This window comes from Clinocottus analis, unplaced genomic scaffold (assembly GCF_023055335.1).
Source record: "Clinocottus analis isolate CAN_PGR_092001 unplaced genomic scaffold, fCliAna1.0.p SCAF_11, whole genome shotgun sequence".
Lineage (NCBI taxonomy): Eukaryota > Metazoa > Chordata > Actinopteri > Perciformes > Cottidae > Clinocottus > Clinocottus analis.
In genome coordinates, this window is record NW_027175832.1 from 4,736,470 (window position 1) to 4,760,086 (window position 23,617).

General features: G+C 42.3%; 1 protein-coding gene across 3 annotated transcripts in view; it reads left to right on the forward strand.

The window, feature by feature from the left end:
* The window catches only part of LOC137803460 (low-density lipoprotein receptor-related protein 8-like), a 64,544-nt gene that overhangs the window by 32,747 nt on the left and 8,180 nt on the right, over window positions 1-23,617 (forward strand). For all 3 annotated transcript variants that reach the window (XM_068601943.1, XM_068601934.1, XM_068601952.1), the window contains exons 5-13: window positions 6,222-6,611; window positions 8,396-8,518; window positions 9,824-9,946; window positions 13,364-13,483; window positions 13,973-14,098; window positions 17,642-17,813; window positions 18,845-19,072; window positions 20,744-20,862; window positions 21,320-21,459. In XM_068601943.1, coding sequence (XP_068458044.1) covers window positions 6,222-6,611; window positions 8,396-8,518; window positions 9,824-9,946; window positions 13,364-13,483; window positions 13,973-14,098; window positions 17,642-17,813; window positions 18,845-19,072; window positions 20,744-20,862; window positions 21,320-21,459 — 1,541 coding nt within the window. The remainder of the gene's footprint in view (window positions 1-6,221; window positions 6,612-8,395; window positions 8,519-9,823; window positions 9,947-13,363; window positions 13,484-13,972; window positions 14,099-17,641; window positions 17,814-18,844; window positions 19,073-20,743; window positions 20,863-21,319; window positions 21,460-23,617) is intronic.

Consider the following 23,617-nt stretch of genomic DNA (forward strand, 5'->3'; position numbering starts at 1 on the left):
TTCTGATCTCACTGATCACTCGGAGGCGTTTTAGACATTAAAGCACAGTCGATAACACTTCTTATAATGAGGGCGATTTGATGTGAGGTTTGATTTTTGGTGTGTCAGATATTTACGGCTGATATTTGGAGGTTTCTGTCGCCGCATCTGGAACCTTGAGTCTTTAGACTTCCCACTGCAGGGGCCTCACAACCATCAAAAATGACATCACCTCCTACCCAGCCAATCAAACAACTCAACCGTGCGCTTGCCCCCCGCTCGTCCCCCCCCACCCTGCAGGGACTATCCTTGCCCTACTTCTGAGGCGCCGTGAAGAATTGGCTTCTTCTTTTCTCTCTCTTTACCCTGCTTCTTCGCACAAAAAAAAATTTGATTGAGGCAACAGAGCTGTGGGGCGTTTAGACTTTGAAGATGAAGAGCGTGTGGCAGTAAATGCAAGAAGAAAAAAAAAGCCATCTCCTTATTATCCTATATAAATGATGATGTTCTTTTCAGGCATTTGTTTCCTGTCAGTTGTTTGTGTGTGGGGGTGTTGAGAATATGTCTCGCTGGCGTTTAAGCAATTCATGTTTATTTTCGTGTTTATTTCCAAGGGTACAAACGTTTGAGTTTTTATTTAGAAAGGAAGCGGAAATCAATTGGACATACAATTATAACCGAAATCAGAAAAATTCTCCTCTTGAATACATGTGTGTATATATATATACCATCTCCTTATTGAATGATACCTGATACAAATGCTTTAAATTTGTCATGTAATGGTGTTTTTTGTCGGATCAGCCTACAAGTGGCTTGTCAGGGACTCCCCTCCTCAAAGAGGCCTCACAGTCTCACGCCAAGTGCTAGTGATTCCATTGACTTAAGATCTAGTGCCTTCTTAGCTTGGATGGCTTTTCACTGCGCTGTCCATTGAGACCCAGTCTGGCCTGTGCTAATCCTTTTTTCATTCTAATGTCTGTATTGATGCAGCGGCCTTAAGCTTCTCAGTAGTGACATGAGGGCCGCCCACCCAGGCAAAGGCCAAAATCCCTCCAGAGGTAAACGCCACTCAGCGTGACCAGGAAGGGGAAGTTGTCTCCAACGCCAGCGCAGTGCGAGATAACATCACCAGTTAGGCTGAGAAATGCTGCGCAGTCCAGTTTATCTGGAGACTGATTAATCCCACCGCCGGCCTTCGAGAGGACGTCTAAATCAAGCGCGAGAAGCTTTTAACTGTTTCCTCTCAGCAGCACATGGATTCTTCAGTGTTCGGTTTGTGGTAGCCCAGTGACTTAAGGAAGGAAGTTCACATCGCTGCATTGCATTTGTGTCCAATACCAATCTTAATGCCGATGCGGGATCGAGTCTAATGTTCATACATCTCAATTCTAAACATTCACAATAACAAGGAGTTTACCTTATTTTAATGTTTGATGTCTAAACCTTTAGACAGCCCTGAGCCATACTGCATTGCCTGGTTATTCTATGAATACACAATAGAAACACAATCACGGTGAACATTTAGCCGAATCCATTTAACAAGTCAAATAAGCATTGTGGTGAGTGTTCTGTGGCGTCAAAAGTGTTACATAGTGTTGTGATAATGCAAACTTACTCGTTGTTTCCAGAATTATAACTGCGCACGGACGATAATCACTCTAAGTGTCAAAAAGGCTGCTTGCTGTTTTACTCCTGAGCACTGCAGACAGGAGACTTTAGATTTCGTGTCGTGAGGTGAGAGAGAAGTGGTTGAAATTACAGATCGCTTTAAGTATGGCTCAGTTTGTCCGTGTGTTGCAGGCGAGCTGCTAGCACACGGGCGGTGAGGGAATTTACTTCAAAGCAGTGTTAACTAAGCTGTATGTTTGGGTTGGCGTTAGAGGGAGACAATGAATGAAGATGATGTGTCAAGAAGAAGTTGTACAAAATCAAAATTTAGCAGTTTCATAAGCAGTGTGTGTGTGTATCCAATTGCATTTTGCGCCTGCTGGCCAAAGGCTCGTCTGCAAATCTCAGAGAGTGAGGCTGCAAATGTAATAACAAATCATCTTTGGGTGCAGTTAATTTAAAATATTGAAGCATACGTGGGAAGTGTCAGCACCATTAAGCATCAGATGTTGAAGAGACCCCCTTTAGTGTAAAGAAGACAACATAAAAATGCTGCTACAATGTCAGTCCCTTCCACAGCAGAATCTACATTAGTTACAGATCAACCTGTTGTTTTAAACAAGCAAATCGTTCATGCTTATTCAATCCTAATAAAAGATGGTCTGTTAGTGGCTTTAGGGGCTGCATTATCTAATTCTTGGGGCCCAATGAAAGTAAAAATCCCACAGGAATGCTTTCTGTAGCTACTGGACATTTTAAAACCTCTGCACATCTGGCCTCTGTCCACCATCTCTTCTCACAGTCCTATCATAGGCAGAAGTGACGGAAACTCCCACACCACTTAAGGTGCCAGGCATGCTTTGAAACGCATTAGAGACACTTCACCTTCATCTCACTACATTTCAGCTAGTGTGACATCGGCAGATGCAGCTAAGTTTTCTCTTCAGACTGACTTATTACGAACAAACTAAAAGTTACAGACATGACTGAGACACAAATGACACTGACACATGAATCATTTGGACCGTTTTGGTGACCTGAAGTGACACATCAAGTCATGCTCCACTTCACTGCACCTTGCGACTCAACGTATCCTCTCAGGGGGTCACAAGCTCTAAGGTAATGGGAAGTATTAGTTGTCTCTGCGACTGGTCGTAGACAATGATGAACAGGTAACAACTGAGTACAGAAATGAAGTATGTTGTCACTTAATGTAATTGCGGGAAATGGCTGCTGTGAAATGTTCAGTGTCAATACTTTTTGTTTGTCGAAGATTGATCACACACATATTTGGGTTGGTACTCTTTGTGTTCGCACCACATCATTTTTTTGTTTGTACACAATCTGACCAAACAGGCAAAAGCACAAGTCACACTCGTGTTTTTGTGAGCATGATAAAGCGTATCCATTCACACCATGAGTGAAAAATTCACATTTACACTCACAATTTGAGAAGAGAAGTTTTATTCCCCCCAAAAAAAGACTGAAGTCGTCCCGATTCGTACAGAGTGAACAGAGTGAATAGCCCAGCGCAGATTTGCAAAAGTAAATCTAGCAGAGGCATCCTGCTAATTGAGTCATCCACATGTTGAATTATGTATTAAGTAGAATCTAGCCCTCACCAGAGGAAGCTATCCTTGATCAACATTACATTAAGCAGCACTTCTAGAGCAGCTCCGCTAAAAAAGTTGAACTGTCCTCAACCCTCAGCGATGTGGAGATTAATGTGCACTTACTCTGCAGGCTTCTCTCTTGAGCACGCCTGTCTGCTGGGATCTGGATTTGGATGTTTTCATGTGTGTTTGCATTTGCACTCGGTATCATATTGAACTGCCCCACTGGCCTCTGCATATAGTAGTTCTGTGTAGTTTTGCGTGTTTCCTGATTCATATTTAATGCTGCTTGGATAGTATGAGGCAAACAATTACTTCCTGCACTACTCACAGCTGTCTCGGGCAGATACTGTGCAGCCCCAGCGATGAAGCTTTCACACAGGACCGTTTTACAGAACTAATGTGCATCCTCCGACAAAGAAATCCTTCAGCTAATCGAAATCTAGACAGGTGGGTGTTTTGTCTCTTCTCCGCACAAAATCTATGTCTCCCTCATCGGCCCTCGGTTAGCTGACCTTCTCAGTCAGTAAGGATGTCAGAGAGGAGGTTAAAACACTCCCACCGCGTCCTCTAATACCTTCTCTTGGTCATTACTGTAGATGAGAGAGTTGTCTCTTCTCAATTCCAGCAGTGTTTCCTCTGTAAATGTTTGTGTGGCATCACAGGAAAGGTGAGCTACTGAGCTATTTCCCTGGTGCGGCACTGTGACCTTGCAGCGGTTGTGGCCAGTGGACCTCAGCTCTGAACTGTCCCTTCAGTTTAAGTCTGTGATATCTACGTGAAAGCTGTGTGGACGTTAAGCTGCACGGACATTGACTGATTTGCTCAGAGGCATTGAGCGCGTTAAGATGCATTACTCTGTTTTTCGTGCATCCTAACTACACACACACACGCACACGCACACACTCAAACTCTTTTATCAGCTGTAATGCTAACCATTCATATCTTATCTTTTCATCTAAACCACTAGTTGCTGCTAGCAAAAAGCATCAAAGCTGCTGGAAAAAGTGAAGTGTTTTACGCTGCCAGCTGCTGCTACCATGGACGTAGTCATAGAAAAGGTTTTCCCTCCCAAGCTATTGAGGAAGGGGTCATACATGACATCCATGTAAAACTCTCAGAGAATGTAGCATTTTTAGCAGCTTGCTGGCTATCAAAAGAACAATCCATCTAAATGCTAACGTCAGCATGCTATCGCGCTCACAATAACAACTCTGGTAAACGGATGTTAAGCAGGTGTAATGTAAGCTTGGCTTGTACATTGTACACATGAACATAAAAGGATGAGTGACCTTACAACAGATACAGTGTATGTCTGTGTGTTCATAAATATGATATGCTATAGAATACAACATACATCAAACATATACATACAGTCCATATTTACATATCCACTTTGGTGTTCAGCTTGTATCGTATTTTCCTGCTTTTATTCAAGCAATCATGCTATATTTTATCATTTAAAATTGTGTACAACATTGTACTTGACTTTCTCTACGCGATCTGTGGGTTTAAAGTCGCTCCAAAGACCTCAGATTAATTTGCTTAGCGCCTCTCTACCACTGGAAAACAAAGTCTCTCTCCAGTGTAACCAGGCCACTCATGTACATTACTAATGGTCTGCCCACTCAGTAATAATATACATGACTGTTGAATCTCCTTAATTATTTAGTGCGAAATTAGTATGTGGTTGACGTAGTGGAGGCATAACAGGGACAGTCGTTATAGAACAAATCAGAATCGGATGGAGCTTGTTAAATATTGATGAATGTAAACCCTTTTACTGAACTGAATCTTGACACTTGTTTTTCGTGTCAGCTGCTTTCCCGTGCTTCTGTGCCAATCATGTACCAGCGAATGAATTACACACTGGGAAAAAAGGTTGGGACTTTAACATATGCTATAACTTCATATAGGAAGGAGGACACCATCCGGCACCTGTTCCCACAGTTTAACTCAGAAATGGATGCGACGTTTCACTCTATACTGAGATATTCCATGTAAATTGTTTTTGTGTCACCCAAAGACACAACACTGAGCTGATCATTATGTTTACCTGATGGTTACATGTTGATGCCTTTCCGTTCTGTTCAGAGCATTTAAAACTGCTTCCTTCTCTCGCCATTGACAAGCTGATCCCTGTTTTGATGGAAATATTACCACTAGAATTACATGCACATGCGATCTTGACTGACAAAATGCACTTGCTTTGTAATGAGCTGAATGTTTTAAAACTGCGATCCCGTTCCTGTAACCAGCCGTAAGAGTGAAAGGCATCAGTGTTGAAGTTGAACTCCCTGTGGTTTGTATAAATATCTAATTCTGCTTCTCCCGGTGCTGCTCTGGGCTCACAGTGGAAACCTGAACTCTCTTCACAGCCTGAGCGCTTTTGGACAGACTTGAGTGGAGACAGTGAAATCGGGAGAAGGCTGGGAGAGAGAGAGAGAGAGAGTAAGAGAAAATAGTTTCCAGAAGATGTGAGGTGGTGTTATAGGACAAACCTTTCCTTACTGCAGAGAAACATTTGTGTGCTAACATACAGTTTATGAGAAGAGAAAGACAAGTTAAAACACCAAGAGAGAGAGATCTTTAGAAAGAGGAAGTAGACAGGGAGGATAAGGGCTGATGGCAGAGAGAGAGCGAGAGCTTTATTATCTTTTGCTACACAGGAGAGGACGTTTCTCTCCATCTTTCCCTCTCTTTCTGTCCACCACCCTTTCTGTCTCTTCCTCAGTTCTGATTACTTTCAGCCTACGTGAGAAACTCTTATTACTGTCACCACTGTGCCCTTGTGTCAAGTTAATTGAAGTTATTTCCTTTTCATCTACCTACACATGCTGTTGAAGCGTCATCTTTTATTCCATGTACTGCGAGCACAACCTGAAACACCGGGGCTGATCGTCACATCTCAGTCCGTTCGTAAATCTCAGAAACCACAGAAACACCGTCTATGCAGGCCCTCATTTCCCCTTCAAACTCTTTCTTGTTTCTGAGTTGTGTTCCTTTCTGCTCGTCCTCCAGATGCCAAAGCCTGCCCCAGCGGTGAGTTCATGTGCGGCAACCGCAAGTGCTTGGCCACCGTCTACGTGTGCGACGGTGACGACGACTGCGGGGACGGCAGCGACGAGCTCAAGTGTGTGTCCCCGCTGACCTGCGGGCCCAACCATCTCCGCTGTAACACCTCCGAGTGCGTGCCGCTCATGTGGAGCTGCGACGGAGACCCCGACTGCGCCGACAGTTCAGATGAAGGGCCGGAGCGCTGCGGCGGCGACGGGGTCCCCTACCTGACTAATCGCAGGACAAACTGCACTGCCGGGGAGTTTCGCTGTTCCAACGGGGAGTGTGTGAGGCTGACATGGAAGTGTGATGGAGATCCAGACTGCAAGGACAAGTCTGATGAGTCTGACTGCCGTGAGTCTCATTGCTTGGCATCTACTCGCCTTATACTGTATTTTATGTGCACCTTCTTTTTTTTTTTTTACCTTCCAGGAGCTTGTACGTTCTCTCTTGTGTGACGGGTATCCTTGTTTCATATTTGAAAGGCTATCCTCTCTGTCTGAAAGGGTTTCTGTACATATGGAATATGTAACTGCGTTCAGGTATAGTTTCAGTACACGAGAGCATAGTGAAGAGGGTATAGCCGTGCCCCATTTCCATACTACTTGCTATTTCTCTGCAAGTCCTGAGTATGTATAATGCATCCCAAAAAAGGGTGTTTTTGAGTTCACTGTTGGTGCAACACAGAGAAAATAGAGGAGCTGTGTACACAACCGACAGTTAAAAAACATTTGATTAAGTCATATTATGTTTGAGTTTTTATTTATTTTAGTAATCTTGTTTAAAGAAAGCGTCAGACCAGTCAAATGTCGACACATTTAGAGATGATTACGCTGAAGGTCAGTATTATTTGACATTATCTTTGTGCCCAGAGTGCGCCAGCATCTTTGTTTGTTGAGATTGTCCCCAGTCTCATTGCATATACCGATATCTAAACAAACCATATGCCCATCCTCCTCTGAGGTGTTACTTTGCCATTTAGCACATTTCAACTATGCTGGTAGTTGGGGCGAGGCTTCTTTTTCTCTTTTCGAAACGTGCCTGGTTAAGAATGTGTTTCCGTCGATAAACACAGTGTGAAGATGGGGCCTGGTGATAAAACAGGTTTTCCTATTAGCTGGTCATGGATGGGGGAGCCCTGAAGCTCCTGTCCCGCTAAGCCAGAGTGCGAAGCCCAGATAGTCCCACCATTCATTATCTCGATGTGTGGCGCACATATCACACCCACCTCTCACTCTCCGTGGCGTCATATTAGAGACACTTACGAGAGATTGATGCTTAGTTACAAAACATCAATCTCTGGATCCCTGTATTAAGAGAGGGGTCTGGAGGCCTAACCTCGTACTTGTCCATTCACCTCCACTACTTTTGCTATAGTCACATGCTCTACTGTCTAGGAAAGGATTATTTTTGCCATATACATTTAATGCTGTTGTGATTCATCCGTGTATCCATGTGTCTGGATGCAATCCTCGGCAATTGACCTATCACTTCTGCCAGACACGGAGAAACACTGTATAAATAGTACGCTATTAGCGTCACGTGTTTGTATGTGCGTACGTGTGTGCACATGTTAGTCCAGACCACAGCAGCTTTCACTTCATTACGTTCCCTCTGTTCTGCTCATCTTGTGATAACACTAAATCATATCCCCCTCAGTCATATATATTGCTTTTTAGTGTGATTTAGAAAGGAGATATATGAGCAAACTGAGCCAAGTTGATGAAAAGCATGTCTGTGCTTGGGATATTAATGAAATGTGATGTAGCTTCATGCAGCCTCATCTTTGCGTTACTATATTGGAAATCGTTCATCAAGAGCCCTCAGTTGGAATCTCAATGTCGCAGGTACCACCCAACACCGGCTGTGAATGGACAGGAGTACAGGACTCAATTTGCTTGCACAACTCTTTTGATTTGATGTGCTTTTACAAAGAATCCTTTGAAACATGTTTTGGGGGCATGTCTTGCCCTGATTAAAAAGGCAAAGTCTCGTGAAAAACTGATACAAGTGAAATCATAAAAAAAGGGTCGTCGTCTCGGTTTTTCCGGCCACGGGATGTTTTTGAATCCTTTTGAAGGGATTAAATTGGATTGACAAGTCCAGTTTCGAGTGTGTGTTTATGTGCGTTCTTACAGCTCTGTTGACGTGTCGTCCCGATGAGTTCCAGTGCGGTGACGGTTCCTGCATCCACGGCACCAAGCAGTGTAACAAGGTCCACGACTGTCCCGACCACAGCGACGAATCTGGCTGCGTCAACGGTGGGTACACCTGTCACCGCTGTGTGCAGGCCTGACCGCGAGAGTCCGTCCTCCTCTCTGCCTGTTCACCTGTCTTCTTCTCTTCGGTTTCAATCCGTCTTCCTGTTTGACATTTTGACTGCCGGTGTATATAAATATATTTGACTCAGTGTGTCTTTGCCTTACGCACATATCCAGTGGTCTGGTGAAATATGCTTTTAATATACAGTGATGACTTTGAACAGCTGTATTTGTTGTGAAAGTGAAGGAAATTTAAGATAAAAGTAACATATAGATCACAGTAGAACCCCCTTTTGATTAGCTTGTTTGCTCTATCTTTACTTCCACAACTTTTAAATGTTTTTCAGTCTGTGGTTTGAATTAAAGTCTAATATTGGATTGAAATGTAATGAAAACTGATAACACCTTAACGTTGCAATCATTAAGATTTCAGTTCTGGTAGATTTGGGTAAAACCCGTGGTTACAGGTGGTATCCGCAAGTGCACACTGTAAACACTCCTTGAGCAGCTAATTGTCAGTTGTGACGACTCAGTTAAACTGGTGTCAGTTGAAAATATAATTTGTACAATGATCTGATTTCATGTTGCACACAGCATGGAGAGACAGGCTACCTCGCTGAACCAGCCCGCAGCCTTTTATCTAGCAGCTCATTGTTTCTGCTCTTTCTCGTTTTATTACTCAATATTTAAAACGCGCCCGCTGTCAAAAACATAGCAGAAAACGAAGGAAAAAAAAAACATTTGATGGACGATTGTGTTTAGTGTTCACAGTGGTGATAAAAGTCGGTTTCCTGGAGATAATTACAGAATGTTAATATGAACAATGGCTATTGCAGAAACAATGCTATCCATAAATAGTATTAATAAAAAAAAGGGTTTGATTTCATGAAAGCATAAAGGTTGTGGGATGTTTCTGGGTTTAAATGATTGTGAAATTAATTGCTATAATTGATCATCGTGAGTGCTTTTTGAAAGCTGATTTCATAACTTCTCCAACTAATAATTTACCAGCATACTGCAAAATGACGTTACAGAAACTGTAGCCTTTGTACTGAGAACCTGGACCAAATCAAAGTTCAACTATTATCACACTGGGCCTTTTGAGTGAGTGAGGAATATTTATCGCTGTCACTTGGTTTGGTTTATGTCAGCTTTCAGTAATTTGGTGAACCACTGGAGATATTCAATATGACATCGCGCACATTTTGATGGATCAGTTTCTGAACCACTGTGCAACATCGTCTACAAATACATGTCAGTCAAGTTTATGGTGATGGTGATCCAGCTCCTGCTGTTCTCTCACAGCCACGAGATGTGAGGGGCCCCTGAAGTTTCTGTGCAAGAATGGAGAGTGCATTGACAGCTCCAAGGTGTGTGACTCTGTCAAGGACTGCAAGGACCGATCAGATGAGCCCAAGAAGGAGTGCGGTAAGAGGACTTCTTTTGGACAAAAACTGCTTGGGTGTAACCTCTGCTGGTAACAAAACCATATACACAGGGTCAGGATCTGCTCCCCGGCTCCGCTAGTCCACGTCGATGTGTCTTTGGACAACACGCTTAACCCCAAATTGTTCCTGCGAGCTGTGACTGCGGCGTATGAATGAGTATGTGTGTTCGTTTGAGTCTCGGGTGTCTCCTTGCATGGACGCCCCGGCCATCAGTGTATGAATGGGTGAATGATGGCATGTAGCGTAAAAGTGCTTTGAGTGGTCGGAAGAATAGAAAAGCCCTTTACAAGTACAGTCCATTTACCATTTAAATGAGGTAGATTGAATGTGTCAGCGGAGCTTTTAGCTAAGCCCAGTGCCATGAGCACATTACATACACACTATGGAAATGGAATAAAGCGGTTCACGTAGCAGAGTAATAGTGTTTACCATAACAAAACAGCGACTCCTATTACCTTGCATTTCAAAGGCTTCAGAGTAGCATGCAAATTAGCAGAGAGAGCCTGCGTGTACTAATTATCATCAAACTGTGGAAAAAGGCTTCTTCTGCTCTGCGATAATGTCTCAACTCTCCATCGCTCCACCTGTCTGCACACAGCTTCATCTCTTCAACCTTTTTTTACTGACCACCAGTAGATGAAAGTGAAGCCTTGGTGAAAGTTACAACACATTGTGTCTTTATGACTTTGCCTCCGTGATGAAGAGCTCAGTAAAAAAAAGCTAAAGGAGCAGACAGACACTGACATCGCAGAGGAATTTACAGTTGAGACGGTGACAGATGGCAAAGGAGACTGACCTCTGCCAGGGAGGAAAATGACAAGACTGAAAATTGTATTCAAGAAAGTATTCCTCCTCCCTTTGTCTTTCATCTTCCTGGTCTTCCTCCCTCTTTCCCTCAACTCAGGTCTTGTTCTCAGCTCATTAAAAGCGTGTCCACACACACACCTAGCTCATCGGTCTGCTCACTCAACCATTTACTCGCAAGATGTTCCCCAACCACAACACACACAGAGAGACAGTACGACTTCCAATGCACTGCACAAACGTCTAAACATCGTTGTTCGGTGAGATTGCCTTTGCCGCATCAGCCTTACATCAGGTTAAATAAAGACAATGCATTTCTCTCTGAGCTCAAGTGAACCGTTTTCTGTTTCCTCATCTCGTTAGAAATAGTGGCACATTACCAGAGTACTGACTTATTACTGGGCGCACAATTCATTTCCTCACAGTGCACCATCACTTTCAGCTTTCACTGAAAGGAATGTCTGAAAATAGCTTGTATAATGGGTTTCCATGGTGAGAGAGGGAGAGAGATGGAGGTGGAAGAGAGAAGGAGAGACGTCATGTTTGTTTGCCCATGGGAAAGTCACCTCTAAATCATGGCTGTCCTTGGAAGTGGTCGAGGAAAAGCTGTTAATGCTATCACACGGCCTCCCTCGAGGAATTTGTGTTACCCACCCAGCCCCTCAAAGAAAAAGAAATGAGAGCCATATACAGACACATCTTGGTTTTTCTTCTGTCTGCAGTTAATTCTGCTGACATCCAGGGAGTTAGCTGAAGCTACTTTGAGTGGCAGGGTGCTGTCACCCATCCAGCTGAATTAGTGATGGGAATTTAATGCTGGCGCTTGCAGCACTCAAAGTCTGCTGGCACTGACACAAAGCAAAGATGAAAATGTTCCCACAAAAGTAACCCTCAGTCAATCTTTGGAGAGTCAACTTCATCTTTCTTTTTCTTTTTTCTTTTTTTTTTTTTACAATAAATAAAGAATAATGTGGTTTAGTTGTGCACAAACTTGGCTCAAAGCTCTACGGATGAGCTCTACAGGTCATCTTGGATGCCTGTAGTCAGCGCATTGCTGGTGTTGGGTCTAAGCCTTGTGTTGTAATTGTATAATTGATGAGGACCACATTCAACACGACGGACTTTCAGCATCTTATCGCAACGCACAGGAAATGTCATCGGCTTAACGTCCCTGTGATTGTAGAAAAGAAAAGCGTGTACCGACATCGACAGCACAACATTGGCTCAACACTGAGATTTAGCATCACAAGCTATGTGGCAGCCTCTTGACAGAAATCAATAAAGCTTTAGCCCGAAAATGTAAAAACACATTCACTTTATACCTGTTGGAAGATAATTAGAGGACTTGGGGTAAATGCCCTTATTTGTTTTCTTGCGAACAATTAGATAAGAACTCTTATATCTGTACGGTAAGTATAAAGTTAAATGGAGCCGGATGCTGGTTACAGATTTAAACACGCTCTTGAGTTGAGGAGTTAGTTTTCTCTTGTAGTTAAACCATTTTCCTCTCGATCACCCCTTTCCAGTTGTTCATTGTGCAACCATGCATAAGTTTGACGTTTTGTTTAACAGCACAGGCTTTACTTTTCACACAGAGATTTGTTCTGGTGATCTCAACCTTTGCTCAGTTAACTTTTCATCGATATAACAATACTACTTTACATAACAGCTTGCATGTGCATTTGCTCGATGAAACTTGATCCTCAGCTGTATTGAACAAACTTGTGGAGGAGATTAAAAAACAACCCGCAGGATTGCAGCCACATTTGAGTCCTTCTTGCTATCAAGTAATTCATAAAGCCATTGTGTGCAGCCTAATACAATCTTAACGGCCTCTACTTTCTCTTTATTGTGTGCCAACCTCCAACCTCGTGCCAGCTGCTTTGACCCAGTTTAAAATGAGAGTGCTTGTGTTTATACATCTTGTTTTTTGCTTCTTTCCTTCTCCAGATGCTTTTACATCACTCTGCCTCAATTTTAAGCAGCAGCCCTGGTTAATTTAGATGTCCTCTCTTTCTCTCTCTCTCTCTCTCTCTCTCTCTCTCTCTCTCTCTCTCTCTCTGTCTCTCTCTCTCTCTCTCTCTCTCTCTCTCTCTCTCTATGGGGGCATCTCAGAATGCCGGTTCACAGCATTAATCCCCTCTACACACACATTTGACATCCCTGCAGATGGACCTGATTCTCCGTTTTAAGAGCTCACTGCGTGTGATGTCTCGTCTCTTTGATTCCCTTTTCTATTTTTTTTTTTTTTTGAGAACATCTGATACGAGGGTTCAAAAAGGATGGAAAATTGCTGAGCATAAGAGCTGAGATAAAATGAAGATACTGAAGACATTTTTCCCGCCTATGTGCCACACATATTGATACACCTTTACATATCACAAGCCACTGCAGTTACCCTTCTTTTTTTTTTTTTTACAAAAACATGTCTTACCATGAACGAGCAGGGGCTTTTTTCTAACTTAATCAGATTTCAACCTTAACTATTATCGAGTATAACCTTAACTAACCTACTCCTATCAATGAACTATTGTCCTTACCTCTTCTAGGATTCGCTGCATTTGACCACTAGCTTCTTTTCTTTGTCTCCCAGGGCTGAATGAGTGTATGATCAACAACGGCGGCTGCTCCCACGTCTGCATGGACCGACCAATTGGCTTCGAATGCCAGTGCCCCACTGGCTACCAGCTATTGGACAAGAAGACTTGTGGTGGTAAATAAATACACTTCAGATAGAAGGCGAATAGATGAAACAAATGTAATGGCATGTTAGCTGCTGACCAAGCTACTATTAGAGTGTGTGTGCATGTGTGCATGTAGTCCTTCACACTTTCTCCATCCTTTTAACACTAACATTATTTCCCCCATAACACCCAAGGAAAACACCTGCTTGAAGGAAGCAGAGCGGAGAAGTCAACAGGGACACGCCCTGACTCACTGTTGTTTCTTCCCATTAACTGGATGACAGCATGTCTGTGTGTTTCTCCAGCACTTGCAATTAATAATGTGCATATTTACTCATCCGTTACAGCTGTTAGTCTTAGAAATGCATTGCTATATATTTACATTTAAGCAATTTAGTTTCCGCTCTCTAGTGCAGCTCATCAGGGTGAATCTGTCCCTGTCTGTCTGGGCGCATCTCTCAGTCGATTGATCGCCTCTCCTCCCTTTCTTCCCTCTTCTCACTCTTCTCTCCCTGCAGACATTGATGAGTGTGAGAACCCTGATGCTTGTAGCCAGATCTGCATCAACTACAAGGGGGATTTTAAATGTGAATGCCATGAAGGTTATGAGATGGATCCGGTTACTAAGACCTGCAAGGCAGAAGGTGAGTAGCAAAGCTCAATGATGAACAATGCAAGGTGTCTGAGACAATAGGATTCATGTGAGGGTTTTCTATTCGGTTGAACCCGAGCACCAGTGAGTAGTCAAAGGATGTTTTTGAATATGTTGTGCTTATACTTCATGTCCCCGCATTACAAATGAATGAAATGTTTTGTTCTTTTTTTTTTTATATTATTCAGTTTTTAACCTACATAGTTGCTGTTGCAAAGATACATTTTCCTCCACTGAAAGTACAAAAGAGTTGATAACAACACATTCTCTCAAATGTTCCACTGCCTCATTAGTGCTTCACACTTCACGCGCAGCTTTTGAGGCGCAGTGTCAAAACCCTCCTCGTCTCATAATCACAAACCTCTTTCTGCTGCAAGGTTCTTATCGTTGCTCTGCGCTTGCTTGTGCAGTCGACATAATTGCTTGATCATAAAGAAATAACTTGATTTTTTCCCAGTCCAAATATGTCCTGTCACATGAGACAGTTTCACGAGTGACAGAGTGATGTGTTCAACCATGCTGAACACTTATAATGAGGTAAAGCAACTCTTCAGGGGTACCTGGCTGCGTTACGATGGATGCTAATTCATTCAAATTGAATCGGGTGTCCCGTTAGGCTTGTTGACAACAGTTGTCGGACAAGTGAGGAGCAAAGTGAACCGCTTGGAGGCCAATTATTTTCTTTGCCCTCCTACCATGGCCAAACGCTGTTAGCATCAGACTTACAGAGAGAGGCCAGTTTATATATTTACAATCCTTTTGCCCTAAAATTGTAATTATTTAATTGTTAGGAAACAGTGAGTCAAATGATTTGCGGGGATTTGGCCTCTGTGGCTGTCAAATGCTGTGATTTAATTTCCCTCAATTAGTCTGAGCTGATATCAAAGCTCAGCACTCACATGTCTGTGTTTGCATTTGCACACAGTCTATGTGTTTGCACATTTTGGATTGTACCTGCCCCCTGCCTCTGTCTGCACTGGTGTATTTCTCTGTGCATGACTGCCCAATGTGTTTGCTATCCGTTCATCATAGCCAGGAGAGAACTGTGTGTCTGACTGCCTGTCACAACCAGAATAGCAGTGAATGCAGCCGTTCCACCGCTGCTGTGACAGACCATAAAACGAGCAGGGGACCGTTTCCCCCTTCAGAGGGGTTGAAAATGTTGTCATTGTAATGGCCAGACTTTGAGAACATTTAGTCCTGACCATCATGCAGACTTTGAGGTGGAGAAGGGAGGAAAGGGAAGAAAGAGGGAAACGTGCAGGAGGGCAAGACTACCACGAAGTTACGACACACGCTGTCAAAATGAAACTGAGGCGAGTGAGCTATTAATGAGAGAATATCATATCTGCCTCTGGAGATAACTGGCTGCAGCTGCCATCCTATTACCATGCAGTGTCAGAAAGAGATAGGCTCAATATAGATGTTACAAGACAAAGGTGGGCTGTAGTTGCCAGCCAAAAGTGATAAAAACCCTCCCTGTGGCCTCGATTACCCACTTGGCTTTTTCTTGCCAGAATTATAAGAAATGATCATGACGATGGCATGAAAAGCATTCAGAAGATGATTCTGAATGCTTTTAAGGCCCCTGTTCACATTTAGGGCTAATTAAAATGCATCCTGGGTGACCTTATCACAAGTGGACAGCTCTAAAAATAGGTGAGGGCGCCTAAAATGAAACAAGGACACACTGTGAGGTAACTGCTCAATGTGTGTAACAGCTATGTGTGTGCTTGTACTGCAGCACGACAAAGATACCCAACTTCAACTTATTTAGTTAAACATATGATTCAAATAATGAAAAAATAAAGAGAGTGATATATCAATTCAAGACACCTATAATAATATGTGTATTTGCTCAGAGGACTGTGATTTCATATAGTTACATCATGGTTTCATATCCTGCTTTGTATGTCAATTTCTTTTGTGTTCTTCTTTACCTGATATGCAAATATCCACTGCAGTCATCTTCCATAGCACTATGCATTTTTAGCCATGCTAGCAGCATATAGGTCTTGGAATAGCAACGTCTATGTAGATATGTTAGCATTTAGCTTAAAGCAACACTGCCGCAGCACAGGCTCACTGAGCCACTAGCATGGCTGCAGACGTCTTGTATCTAGTAGTAGACACAATTTCACGACTGATAATTTCCCATGGGACTGGGAAATGGAACATCTAACCCCAATTGATCTCATGAGATGCATTTGAGATGCATTCCAGGTGAGACCTGCAATCCATAGTTGCCCCTGTAATGGACACAGTGCAGGTAGAAAAAGACTCGGCCTTTCCTTGACTAAAGAAATTCAAACACTCGTACGAGTTTGTTTGACTATTTAATCAGTTGATTTCATCCACTTTTTTTTTTCCTGCACAAAGAATCACTCAAAAGCACCACTTTAAATAGTGTGTTTACCAGAGATGTGTTCATAAGTTTCTTGGAAATAAGAATGATTTTGTGGGCTATGTCCTTCTTTATCTCTGTTTAGATCTATTGCAGTTGAAGAGTGAGATGAGGGTTTTGTTTGGTAGCCAAGGAAAGTAAGACAACTGTCTGATTTAACTTTGTTCAAGGTGGTTTATCGGCCCTCAGAGGGAACGACTGCATTGCTGTGTGCATGCTCATTCATGTCTATTTAGTTCTACCGCCTATGGGAAAGTTGACAGCTCGCTGTTTAAAGAGGTGCTGAATGCTACGGTACTGCTAATCTATATTTGCAAGGAGAAGGTGGGTGATTTAATGATGCATCCAGACAAACTGATCAATGCAGAAACTATGCATCAGCTATTAATAAAGGATTATTCTACCTGCACTCTTGTTAGAGGAGGATATTGAGCTCTATCACGCCAGCTTCGTTGTGTTATTTATCTGTGTTAAAAGATGACATTAAGAGTATCGACTTGGGTGCTGCTACAAATATGCAGCATCACATAAGGCTGCAGTGTCTTTTGGGGTCTGTGTAGAGGAATGTCTACATCATCCACTGACACGCAGCTTCATGTTTATCCGTCTTATACAATTGTTTTGATGCTGTGCTGGAAACAACAATTTATCGGAATCGTTGTCCTTTTTGTGCTGCCTCCTCAGCAGAACATTGTTGTATATATTTTGGGTTTCAATTTTGACACACATTTTGAATCCGATCTAATTCCAGATAATGTTTGCTCGGAGTGAGTTTGAAAGTTATTTCCCCTGGATAAATGTTGCATTCATCTTAAAATACTTTACTTGCTTGCTATATGTAAATCATATAACGCATGCTGTGCATAGAGGATGAGTGCAGCTCCTTTCTAATTAGAGATAATGTCCTCGACCCTTCTTCTGGCCTGTTACCAAATTGTCAAAGCTTGTTTGACCGGTCATTATTGAAGTACATCTCGACCAATAATGTATTCTTCTTACTAATGTATTCATCCTACTTCTGAATTGCTTTTCAGTGTAAATGATTGCAAATTTCTGCGAGATAAACTCTCCCGTGAATAGGCCGCAAATACACACTCAAGGGCATTACATATGGTTGTACCTTGTGTGCAGGAAAGAGCCCTTACCTGCTGTTCACCAACCGGCATGAGATCCGACGCATCGACCTGGTGAAGAGGGACTACAGCCAGGTGGTGTCCACCCAGAAGAACGCTGTCGCTCTGGACCTGGATGTGGCCAACAACCGTGTGTTCTGGTGCGATCGCTTTCACCGGAAAATCTACAGGTAAACGTGTACAGACGAAACCCTGAACTAATGTCATATCAGGAAGCTTTGCATAGATCACACACTCTTGGATTCGAAAAACAAACCTTTTTGACATTTTGAAAACTTCCCATTGGAGACCTTACTGACATTTGATGTGCCAAAGCATATTATGTTACACCCTGGCGCGATTTGATTTGCAGATATTTTATTTATTAAACATTGTGTAATCAACTGAGTCAACGATTCAGGCCTGCTACTATTTTAGATTTGTTTCACCCTTACTATTGTTATCCCGACTACGATTTCTCCCCAGAGTGTATTCTAATTGGAGCACTGTGATCTCTTTATAAAATGGATGTTAAGAGAAAAGATCTCTGGGGATACTAGAATTGAAAATACCTGTTCGGGAGCACAGTTGCCTGGCTCTCACCTCACACCTCTGCCGGGGCCAAATCATTACCGGGCAGGCCAACCCCTGAGTTAGGCCTTGTCTATTCTGATAAGTGGTGCAACTGAGAAGGATGCCAACCCCCGGATGAACCTGCTCCGTGCATGGCCCAAGGCTACAGCTACCATACCGGCCCCATTCTCCACTCCTACGTCACTAACTGGAGAGTTTGTGTCCACATCAGTCGGGATGATACACAATCTGTTGAGGGTGTTCAACTACTCTTACCATTTATTAAAATCCTAATCCAAAAGTACTTGAAGAAACAGTTCCTGATAGATTGACTTTCACTGAGGAAGTGATTGCAGTTGCGTTTCTAGATTTACAGTTACAGTCCCACTACCTTTTGGGAAACATTTGTTAGATGCTTTAGCTTGTTATACAATCAGATTTGACAAGGTGATGCCATGTAATAAAAACGATAGTGTATGATGAGTCATTATCACAAACTAGAGCTCCACCAGGCAGTCAATGTCCTTCCACTGCACATCCTTTCTTGTAATTAGTGCTTATTTTCTGTAGACTATGACTCATGTTTTCCTCCTCTGAAAACACTGCCCTGCCTCCTCTGTCTTCATCGCCTTCTCTCCTCCCCCCGCAGTGCCTTCATCCATGAGGCCAGTGACCCCTCCCAGCAGGTACCGCTGCTGGATTCTCTTCTGCAGACCCCCGTAGGTCTGGCTCTGGACTGGCTCCAACACAACCTGTACTGGGCCGACTCGGGAGACAAATCCATCTCCGTGGCCTCGGTGGACGCCACCAAGAGACGCGTCCTCATCAACACTGACCTGAGTGAACCCCGGGCCATAGCGCTGGATCCCCATCACGGGTAAGACGGACGATGTGTGCACACTGTCCAGGAGCACGTTATGAAATGCCTTGACCTACCCAATTAATTGCTAATGTATGCTAATTACTGAACTCTGTGCTATTAATTTACATAACAAGATACAGTATCTCAGCATAAATTTGTGTCACGCTGATTTATATCGGTTTCCATCCCCGACATCTCTTTGAATGTGCTGGCAGACAGATGATGACGGTGAATGACCTCAAACAAGGACTTATTAGGTGATTTCAGCCCAGGACCCAGGAAAATTAATAAACATAATCCTCTTCCGAGAGCATGTCTAATGGTAAATATAAGAGAACGCCTGTTGCTGGATGTGGGAATCCAGAGTAACAAGCCTGTGACCCATTTAGCATCCTGACTCAATAGTTTTGTGGAAATGTTGTCCCGGATGAGCGCTCCTAATCTGGGAAGCTTTATGAATTCGCGGCAGCGTGTGCTTCTGCATCTTTTTGTCTTCTGTTGATCCAAACCCAGATGAAAATGAAAACTAAAATAAACAGGCACACAGTGAGAATACCTGCATTAGAGCCCCAATCATGACTGCCCACCAGGAATCCAACACACACAGATTTCATTCTCCTGACATGAAATGATCATTTTGACTTTGCAGGGAAATTTCACTTAATGTCAGTAATGAACATTCATGTAGAAAGTGTGTAAAATGTGTGTCAATCACACTGTATTTTGCTGCTGTGATTGCTGACTGATATTGCCCATTAACCATTCAAACTATACAGAACTCATACAATTACAGCTTCTACAAACCACGGCTGCACTTTGTCTTAACACTGATGATGGACATTAGCACAGCTGCAGAGTTACATCGAATACACTGCTTCTAATGAGGACATGATGGGCTGTTAAGACTTGTCTCGTACACATCTGGAAAGCAAAAGTTTTACACAACGCTCTTTTGACTTGTGATGTAATGATGCTGAACGAACATCTTCCATTGAGTGCACTTCACCCGGGTCTTTTGATCTGTTGCATGTATCTTTGTTTCTGTCACTAATGTGATTGTCTAATATACCAGCTGCTATTTACAGACATTTCTTCATCCATGTGCCTCCTTAAAAACCACAGTTCCAAAATTTCACTGGTTCTGTTCCCAGACATCAAATCAGACGATATTGCCACCGCTATAGTTTTCAGTCTGTATGAAAAATGAATCATTGAAGAGAAATGACTTTGCCCTATTTTCTTGCAGCCTTTCTACAATAGGCTGTGTATTGCATGGCAATTTTTAGCACTGTCATTGTGTCCTGTCATCTTTCCAAAGCAAAAATGTTGGTGCAGTGCTCATAATAATAAATCATTAAAAGAAATATGGCAGAATGCTACATGACTTATTATCGAGAAGAAGAACAAGTTACTAAATCATGTAGGCCGTTTCATTATTCTTGTTCCAGGCAAACTAATTGAAGGAAACAATTTTCAGTGCAAACAAGCACAACAGGGACTGTTAGCACACAGTCACCAGACTTTGCCTTATAAAATATGAGAATCTCCCCAAAAATTAAAAAAGGGAAGCTATCTTAAGATAAACAGACTAATAGTACAGTATGAGATGATGTCTTTTTGAGTGCAGCAGCACAACATAGAGATTCCACAATAACACAATGAGTGTGCTTCCTTTGTTCCATCCAGCTTCATGTACTGGTCCGACTGGGGCACGCGAGCCAAGATAGAGAAGGCCGGGATGAACGGAGTGGACCGACAGGTGCTGGTGGCTGATAACATTGAATGGCCCAATGGCATCACTCTAGGTGAGAAGAGATCATCTGTTTATCAACTCCTGTCCCTATGTTGTATATTACACATTGCTATATTGTACACCTATTGTTGTGTGTTCCTGAATGTGCCTGACGCACGGTCCTTAAAAGGAGCCGATACACTCCATCAACTCATTGCAGGTGAAGATCAAAAGTAATTCCAATCATAAGGCTAATTGATAAAGGCACGAAATATATTAATAAAGTTATCACAGTTGCTTCGAAGGACATTTGAAATGTTCTTGGAGTTATCGATTGACACAGTAAAACTTGCGGTGGTGTAATAGTGAGAATCTGGCCTTTTAAAACATAATCAATATCAACTAAAAGGATTTGTTGGTCAGAGTGCAACAGTGCTTACCGTGAAGACAATCGATCTGGATTCAGCTTGGGAAAGTCCTTTTCACACGTGTGTGTGGTGTGTGTGTTTGTGTGTGTGTGTGTGTCTCAGATGTAGCCAACAGGCGTCTGTATTGGGTGGATTCAAAACTGCATCTTATAGCCAGCGTGGACCTGAACGGAGCTCACCGCAGAACACACGTGTCATCCGCAGAGAGACTGGGACACCCCTACGCTCTGGCTGTTTTTGAGGTTTGTGTGCGACAAATTTGTAATGATTTCAGCTCGTTGTCTGCGGTATCATCCAGTCTCCCGCATCACATCATATCTACATCTCTCTCATTAGCTTCGCGGGGGCCCGCAGTGTGACTGGGAGTCTGAAAGTAATGACTGTTAAATTCAATTTACTGTGTGCTCAGTTTGTGTGTGTGTCTGTGTCTGTGTGTGCCTGTTTTCCCTTGTGGGTTCGACTGGCTGAGAATACTAAACAGAAGACAGCTATAGAGCAGCCTAAAGTAACCCACGCACACATGCTTTTGGTCATAAGCCAGCTTCTGTGTGTGTGTGTGTGTGTGTGTGTGTGTGTAAGCATGCTTTTACATGCCAATAAACGCGTGTCTGGAGTGTCCCTGTTGTTGCTTATGCAGCAACGTCCCAGACAGTTTCAGATGGCGGCTAATGACGTCACTCAAGTGGCTCATTCCCCTTTGGGACTCTTTTGGAGAGGAACTGGGCAAAGTGGGAACAAAGAAGCCGATTTTATACAGCAGCAGGCCAGATTTACAAGCATGGATTTGATGAAGAATACCAAGTTTAAGTTACATTCGTGACACCAACACTAGATTTAAATGTCCAATGTTTCACAATAGCAACAGAGCAAAGAAGCCCTGATGCTGCATGATCTAAAAGTAGACATGGAAAGAGTATTCATAACCTTACTATTAAAATATAGCCATGTAAAAGTACTCCGTTGGTCAAAGTGAAAGTTCAGTACAAAACAAGTGTTATGGGCAGAATGTATTAAAAAGTAGAAAAAGTAGAATGTTGCAAAAGGCTCCTGTTCAGTGTATTGTCATACTGTATATTATGACACTGGATTATTATTGATGTATTATTTACTTCATATTTTGATTCACTTCATATTTTGTATAAATTCTTATTAAATTTTATATATATATATATATATATATATATATATATATATATATATATATATATATATATATATATATATATATATATAATTGATGTACATTTATTTAATAAAATGTCCTTTGTATTATGTTTTGTATGTAAAATCTTAATCTGCAAAGTAACCAGTAACTATAACGGTCATGTCAATGAAGTAAAAAGTACAACATTTCCCCCTAAAATGTAGTGAACGTATGTAAAATCCTACGACTCAAACTTACTTACTTACTGTAAAATCTCCATACTGAATTAAAATGGATTACAGTTACTAGCCACGACTATAAAAACAGTTTTATTGTTACAAAGCTGTTCTGTTTAGAATAGAAATGGCTCACACACGTCACTGTTAACCTTTAAAATGAAAATGGCAATAGAGGTGAGCTGTCCAAAGCCTAACATTGAGGGTTGTCCTTGCTGTTGCAGCACAGTAAGTCACAGAATGAAGACACGTTCCCTTTTGGTGTCAGACCTAATCGATCCGGGCTTCTCTGCTGTTCTGACAACAAGGTGACCTTCTTGTTCAGGATGTTGAGCATTCAGCAGAACCCCCTTATTGACTGGAGCTTGTTGTATTGTACATCACATTACCATGTCATTCTGACTCAGTGACTGACTCAACACACACACACACACACACACACACACACACACACACACACACACACACACACACACACATGCCTATTGTTCCACTTGAGAGTAGTTTCTAAGGCAACCGCAAAAAAAAAATGGTCAGAATGTCTTCTTAAACTGTTGAGTGAGTGAACTGGGAAAGCAAAGCAAACAAATCAATAAATAAACAACAGGCAGAGTTAAAATTAGCCTTTGAGCTCATATCTTTTCATCTAAATAGGATGTGTATTAATAATTGAGGATCTAATTCTGTAATTAACCACAAAGGATGTGCCAGACACATGAAATCCATGAAAATAAAACCAGTAGATGCATGAATCTTCCACAATGAGATGTAACCCGGTGTACCTGTAGCATGCCTGCCACTTACTGTTGCACTCCAATCGAATCAAATAGTCCTAATTACCATTAAACTTCTTGATTGGCCTTTTATAGATTCATGGCCTCATATTATTTGCAGCAAAAGCAACATTAAAACACTCTTCTACAAAATAATGCTAATACGCCGGGCAATAATTCAATGTGATGATATATCATCTTAAATGGAATCATCTTGTGATAAAATCATGTATTGAGATCTCATGAT